This window comes from Malania oleifera, chromosome 7 (genome assembly GCF_029873635.1).
Source record: "Malania oleifera isolate guangnan ecotype guangnan chromosome 7, ASM2987363v1, whole genome shotgun sequence".
Classification (NCBI taxonomy): domain Eukaryota; kingdom Viridiplantae; phylum Streptophyta; class Magnoliopsida; order Santalales; family Ximeniaceae; genus Malania; species Malania oleifera.
Window position 1 is genome coordinate 5,873,431 of NC_080423.1, and position 7,667 is coordinate 5,881,097.

The 7,667-nt window shown below is 34.6% G+C and overlaps 1 protein-coding gene across 1 annotated transcript; it reads right to left on the reverse strand.

The window, feature by feature from the left end:
- Window positions 1-1,801: 1,801 nt before the first annotated feature.
- Window positions 1,802-7,303, reverse strand: LOC131159576 (large ribosomal subunit protein uL18). Its single transcript, XM_058114597.1, has 9 exons — window positions 7,071-7,303; window positions 6,439-6,508; window positions 6,253-6,344; window positions 5,703-5,829; window positions 5,472-5,551; window positions 5,236-5,352; window positions 2,844-2,978; window positions 2,562-2,731; window positions 1,802-2,090 (listed from the first exon to the last, which is right to left on the reverse strand). The coding sequence occupies exons 1-9, from the start codon at window positions 7,071-7,073 to the stop codon at window positions 1,991-1,993; spliced, it is 894 nt and encodes a 297-aa protein (XP_057970580.1). The 5' UTR covers window positions 7,074-7,303; the 3' UTR covers window positions 1,802-1,990.
- Window positions 7,304-7,667: the final 364 nt, after the last annotated feature.

Sequence of the window (7,667 nt, forward strand, 5' to 3'; positions counted from 1 at the left end):
AACGTCTTAAAAATAAGTACTTTTTTAAAAAGATACTTCTTATAAGTACTTATCTTAATCTTGGTCATTGCATTGAGTTTGCTTGTAATCGCTTGTCTCGTGTGTATGGGATGGGTTACCATCATGCAAATACTAATATAGGTTTATTTCTTAAGATTATTTTTGTCCTTATGTAACAATGAGATTATGACTCTTCCAATAGTTTGATGTTTCCTAGTATCAAAACTACATTAGAATAATAAGCTTTTTAGGAGAGAGTCAGTGTTCATCAATATGTAAAACTCACTGGTCATTGTAATCATGTTTAGTTTACTTGTCTCCCTCACTAGACACACATAGTTAACGAAAGTTTTGCTTTAATGAATTGTGTTGCTTCGATGTTTTACTGCTTATTTGTCATTACTTTCATGAATTGCTTACTACTTTCATCTACATTTCATTCAACTACTATGAATGTATTTACTCGTGGTAAACTTTTGGTTGACTAGTTAATCAAGAGTGATCTAACTAGGGCTGCACTACCTTTCACAAAGGTATGAGATATTCGGCCCATGACACATGCAATATAGCTTATGTCAATATGTGACAATGAGGACCAATTCACCTGCATGGTAGATGCTATTTGTCATAACATCCTTGTTAACCTTATTTGGAAGGCCTTGATTAAAATACTTTTTAGAAGCATTTATGTCAATAAGTAGTGTTTAATTTACACTTAAATAAATAATAAAATATATGTCAAAAGTTATATTTTATTCATTTCTCAAAATTCACCCACCCTAAGTTTAGAAAATCCTTGGATTTGAAGTCAAATTAATTTAGATCAAATGTAGGAATAAAATTTTAATAAAATCTGTCCAAATCCACTTGTATACAAATTTGGGATCTAAAATTCATGTTCCCAAACATTACATTTAAAGTTTCCAAAAACATTAATTCTACAACAACAACAACAAAATCAAGTCTTAGTCCCATTAAGTGAGATCGGTTATATGAATCATTTTTCGCCAATTTATGTGATCATTGACCATTTCTTTTGATAGATTCAAGATATTAAATTCTTACTCACTATTTCCTCTCAAGTCATTTTAAGTCTACCCTTACCCCTTCTATCCCCCACATTAACTAAGTCACTCTTCCTCACAAGTACACTACAAGGCAAGGCCTACATTCATCTAGGTCGTCACTCCCTTATCTTCTATATGAGTTATACACCTAACTTAACACGAACATGTTCATTCCTTAATTTATCTTTCAATGTTATGTCACTCATCCATCTAAGCATTCTCATCTCGACAATCAAAACCTTAATTCTAAAAACCTTTTATAATAAATACTTATCACAATACAAACCAAACATTACTTTTTTATAAAACTACTTAAAAAGTGATTAGTGCTATAAGCACATCATTTAAGTGCATCATGTAGAGGCACAATTGTAGAAATTGTGTAGGTAAGAATAAGAACAAGAAGAGAAATAAAGTCCACCAAATCATATTTATAAATCCCCAAGAAATTGATGAAAATTTCCAACTAATGATTTCATTAGTAACATTTGCAAATTTGGTTTCTCCATTTAACTAATGTGGGCGAATCTGCACAAGGCTTGAAGCACGCAGAGACACATATAACAACGAGACTAGTGATTTGGACCAAAGGGCTCATTTTAATCAAAATAATTGAGAATAAGTACCTTTCAGAGAGAAAGAAGGCACAAGATAATTTGCCCATAAATTTTTTAACAAGAAATACAAAAACGTTTGTTACCAGTGAAAATTAATGATAGAAATTTCACACCATAGACTGCAAAAATCCATAATATTTGTTAAAATGTAGCAAATAAAATCTTCTCAAAACTGCTAAGCAAGAACCCACGAACAAAAAAAGGAAATATAGCAAAACAAACAGATGTTTCAAGTGAACTGCATCAAGTCTGCTGCCTAGGGAGAAGTACAAGAAATAACTGTCTAGATCCACGACTCTTCTTTCACTAATCATCCTCCTCTTCATCAGCTGCTGAGTTTAGAGCATTCAACCGCTCAATTAACTTAGCTTTCCTCTCCTCATAGGTAAGCTTCTTTAAATTGAACCTGCCATACAAAAATTAAAACAGTCACAAAAATTTTCCATAGAAAATGAACTCAAGAATTTAATAGTTTCATGTGCTCTTTAAAGACAAGTCCGTAAACAGAAAGGTTCATCTAATTGGGAGGCAATCACTTGAGCTTTATAAGATATGCAAGTGCATCGAAGCCATAAAGAATACTTTTATGTACTAGCTTTTTCCAACTTCCTTTTGCCTCTAAATTCTGTTTTTGGGCTATAGTGTGCCGCAGCCACGCGCATGTGTGGAACCATAAATGAAGGCAGGTTTGGACAGGGGTTCAAAAAAATTACTAATGTTGCATTGTACCAAAAACAACATTAAAATAAGCAAAATGACACAATATCAAAATAAAATCATACCAGTAGCAAATATTTCCCTGGATTATGAGAAAGCAAACAGCAGAACTTAAAAATCCCATGAATGTTAAAAGAAATCACATAATGTAATGTGTTACCTTTTGTGCTGTTTCGGTGGTTTCTTCTCTGATTTCTTAGAGGTGGCGTCTGCACGAATGGCAGCATGAACCTTCTTGTACATTGCTTCAATACCATCAGCATCAATTCCTTTTTGAATGTATTCACTGAAGTGTGATTGATACTTCTCAGGCTCATCTTCCATCAAAGTCTAGTAACCACGAGAATGCCATAAGGTTAACTGCAACTCTCGAAAAAAGCACCAAAAAATTGGGTATCACAACTGACATGCACATGTGTGCAACTTAAAAGCTTAAGCCTACCCTCATGTATGCAGCAACATGGCCTCCAAAAATATAGCTGCGATGAACCTCAGCATCAAGCTGCTTACTGTCCTTTGAAAAACCAGCAAACCTCTTCTCACTATGGGGAATATCCAGACCACCATCCAGTGCTCCCTGCAAATAATGAAAATTAAATAACTGCTCTAACTTTACATCAGTAAATTAAATGGAACTTTATTTCACGCAAGCATGCAAATGAGCAAACACATGCATGTAATTGGCCAAGCACACACCAAAAGTGCTGAGAACAAATTTTAAAATAGAAAATCTAGAAATAACTCAAACCAAAAAACATCAACTACAACACTTCAACTGCGCAGCCAAATGAAATAAATCAATGTATTGATGTCCATTCATGAAGTTAGAATGGTGCATATAATGCACAAGCAATTGCAAAATTAATAAGCTTTTTTTTTTGTTTTTTCCTCGAACCTAAACATGGGATAAGCAAGGGTCTCTTGTTTAGAAAAGAAGGCATCAATACACAAAATTGGAATGCCCAGAATAGAGGACTGAGCCAAGCCACACTGTTTGATATTTCAAAAAGGCTAGGCAGGAAATCAGATTGACACAATTTTTTTACCAAAACATTTGTCTCTTTGAAATCTCAATTGACTTCTCTTCTTTGAATATTTCCTAAGCAACTGATGAGAACTCCTGACATGCACCTTTAACATTAGGTCAAAGGTCTGAAACAAGACTATCATACATACATACATACAAATAAGAACATAAGTTTTTTACAGGTGAAAGCCTCTCCCGGAGACTCCTGCGGCTGTTTCGCACAAATTTTTGCTTTTTATTTCTTCTAATACATCGAAGCATTTGTTCAGCCATTCTATCTTCCAAAGGTTGTTAATTGAAATCATTTATTCAAACCGAACTAGTATTTTCAACCTCCTTAAGGAAAACAATTGCCAGTATTTTTTGTTGTCAATACAAAATCTTATATTCTGTAAACTTAAATTCTGATTTTTTTTCTTTTACATTTTATTGTCAAACAAAATATCAGATATTTTCGGGAACCTTAGCACTCTTATGCCTATTTTTTCAACAACCTTAAATCTAGTTTTAATCCTAGGAAACCAATAAAACTCCTACATAAGTCTGACTTCCATATGTGGAATGCTTTTCATTTCCCTATTGAATGCTCTGTTTCAAAAATAAAGGAATATATATTCTAAATGAACCAGCATCTGCACATTACGGCCTTGCATATTACATAATTGAATTGATAAGCAAAGATTCTAAAGGGTGTTCAGGCCAAACAGATGGGTATAGACTGGCGCCTCTAACCACCAGATTGAAATGAAGGTGACAAAGCAATCCTCAGCATGCCCCTAACCAGTTGTCATTTTTATGAGGTCTTCATATACATCCATAGAGGATAGTTAATGAACAACAGGATTAGATGAGCTTTCTTTTAACAAAGAAGTTGATCAGGCCATCTTCTTCATGCCCTAATCAGTTGTCATTTATATTTGAGGATCACCTACAACCAGAGAGGAGGAGAGAAGAAGATAATAGTTTTGCTATGGAGAGCAGCAGGAGGAGGTTCAAGGCTCGATTAATTTCAAGGGGGTCATGGATTTGGACTTAACTTGAGGAATTTGGATTTGAAATTTGTAGGTGCATAGGTAATTTTGAGTCAATGTATTAGGTGTTTTAAAATATATGATGTATTTGGTGTTTTAAAATACAAGATGTATTTGGCCCAAATTCAATTCATAAGTTAAAATGTAAGATAAACATTGTATTTTCTCTCAAAATTCATATACACAACCCAAAATTTGTGTTCCCGAACAGACAATAAGAGAGTCTATAGAATTGAGCACAGAATCAGGAGTTTGTCATGTTAATCTAACATCTGAATCAAAAATTAGACCCTGGATGAATATCTATTTGACATTACAAAAACAAAAAATAAAATTCAACAATAAAAACAAGGGCAACTGGGGGACTCAAAAACTCTACCCACACCGTGTGCCCAGCTTCTCAGAAAAATCATACCACCTATTAAAATGTTAGATAACTCAACAGGCCCCAAAGCTATAGTCTGGCACAACAGAGTATGAAAGCTTACATGCTAAAGAATTAAACAATGAAAACTTAAAATTAATTCTATAATTATTTGAAAACAATTTAATAGTAGTTTCTTCTTGTTTGTTTTCTTTTCCTCAAAAGAGCATGTCTTATTCTCCTTTTTGTACATTCTTCCATAATGAAATCTCTTTTTTCCCAACAAAAAAAAAAAAGAGAAAATCATTGACTTGTAATGGGGATAAATGAGATAGTGCTGAAAATGTGCAAAAAAACAGGGAACAAAAAGACTAAAAGTGCATGCAACAACTCAAGGCAAGAGTACCGATACCTTAAGTGCGCCAAAAACACGATTTCCAGTTGTTGTTTTAACAAGGCCAACATCAAGAAGAGCACGGAATGGTCTCCTGCTCTCAGCTGGTTCTACTGAGAAATCCTCCCCCGTAGCCTGTCAATATAAACATTTCATAAGTGCTACATATTCTGGAACAAAATGCAGCAGGGCAAATGGATCCCAGAGAAGCAGGAGATACAAGACAGACTTAAGTTAATATATATAAAAAATACCTCCACATTGCCTTCATACTCATCATCCATCTCCAGCTTTTTTAAGACACGGCGAGCAAGGAGGAGTCCAGTACAATAAGCTGATAAAGTTTTACAGTTAATAATTGAATCAAAACAAGGAGCAAGCGGTACACACGGACGCACTGTAAACATGCACATACACAAAGGGAATATAGAATAGAACAAGGAGTATGCATATGAAGAGCAAATTTGACATGATCAATGGCATACCTGCAGCATAGTTTGTAAGACCCACTTCAAGTCCATAACGAGGCAGCTCACTTGAATATGCAGCTGCAAGTACCAAATCACCCGCAATGCTTGCAGATGTAACTTGTGCTATAATATTTTTGTTAGTCTAATACATAGTTAAGGTTTAAAAGACAATTGTTCATGATTGCCCATATACAACTCAGTAAACCACCTAATTTAGCTAACTCAGGAATCTTCAAACTAATTTTTTTTTTTAAAGAATCACTTATAGCTATTGAAGAAAAAGTTAGTCTCCCAGACAACACATGCAAGCACCAAAAAAACATATTGACACAACATCAATTTCTGTTAACAATTAACAGCCTAATCACGGAACATGAGCAGTAAAGTAATGCTGTAAACCAGCAAAAACATAAATTATAATTCCATTCCAATTCCATAGATGATCATTAAAAAATAAACAGAAGTTGATTGATCGTTCGATCAACTATGGTGCTCGGCCTTAAAAGCCCACAAAATATGATTACAAATGCAGCATTCCAAAATGAAAAACATAGATGCTGGATACAAATCGCACCACAAAGCGGTACTTTGGGGTGTTGTACTTGTTTTTATCCTGATTTATGAGACGAATCCTTGCCCGGTAATCGGTCTTACCCGCTGTGGATATTTTACAAATACAAAAAACCATCAGAAGAAATAGTTGTTGAATCCAAATGATCTAGCAAAGAATATTGGAAAACATATATATTACCTCTCCTTCTCTTAAATTTAACTTGAAATCGCTTAAAGTATGCTTTACTCTTTTGTGCCTTGACAAAAGCCTGAAACAAAGCATAACATGTTCATCAGTCCATCAATGCAAAGGCCCAAAGGCCCCAAACTATACGAGAACATCAAATAAAGAATTTTTCACGACAAAATTAGTAACTAAACAAAACTGAACCAAGGCCAACACGAGTATCCCATCAACCTAAGAAGTGAACTAAAGAAGTGCTGCCACTGAACCAAGGCAAACACGAGCATTCCATCAACCGAAGAAGTGTCTTATCTTTCATGGAAATCAGCATAAGCACCACATTCAAAAATTCTATTTATTTTCTTCTTCATTTTTCTCAGCTACTTCATAAAGAGACTACCGATATGCTCGCAAAAGTAATGGAATGAGAATACTACATTGAAAAAACCATAGCTAAAGCAGACATTTCCACAACAATAGGCACGATTGAGCCGAGTATGCCTGTCTGTCGGGAAATCAACATCTTTTGATTCTCTTTGTTTCCTTTTATTTCATTTTCTCGAGAAACGAACATAGCTGACGACGCAACTGACACGAAAGGAGAGATGCAAAAAGAGATTACAGGATGAACAGATCGTTATACTCACCATTTCAGATCCTCCGGAGTCTCTGCGAGTGGAGGCTGGAGAGTAGAGAGAGAGCGCTTCGGGGGAGGCCGAGGGATTTGCTTATGGCTGCCGTGCTTAAAGTAACTTCGCAAACCCTAGGGTTAGGAGCTGGGCGTGTGTGCATTGGGCGGGTTGTGGGTTGGGCTGCATCTTCAATGGACTGGCCCCTGCTTGGGCTTCATCACGGGTCTCAAATGAACAAAGCCCAACAATGAGCACCTTGGGGCTTTAAGAGCACATTCATTTTTTTTCAATTTAGTGGGGGTATTAATTGAGTTAAGTCATTTGAAAATTAGTGAATTCAATTCAATTAGATTTTATTCTAGTTTGAGTCAAGTTTGAGTTATTTTAATATTTTACAAATTCAAATTTTGTAATACTACTTAAGAGGTTAAGTGAGTTTTTTTTGCAATTTTATTATTATTTTTATACTATATTAATCATATAATATATAGTATACATATATTTTAATATTTTATATAATAAATATCGTGTGCATGTATTTAAATTAATTTATAATCAAATCGATCGAAATGAGTTCAAGTTTCAAGAATCTATGATTGAGTCAAGTTAAGT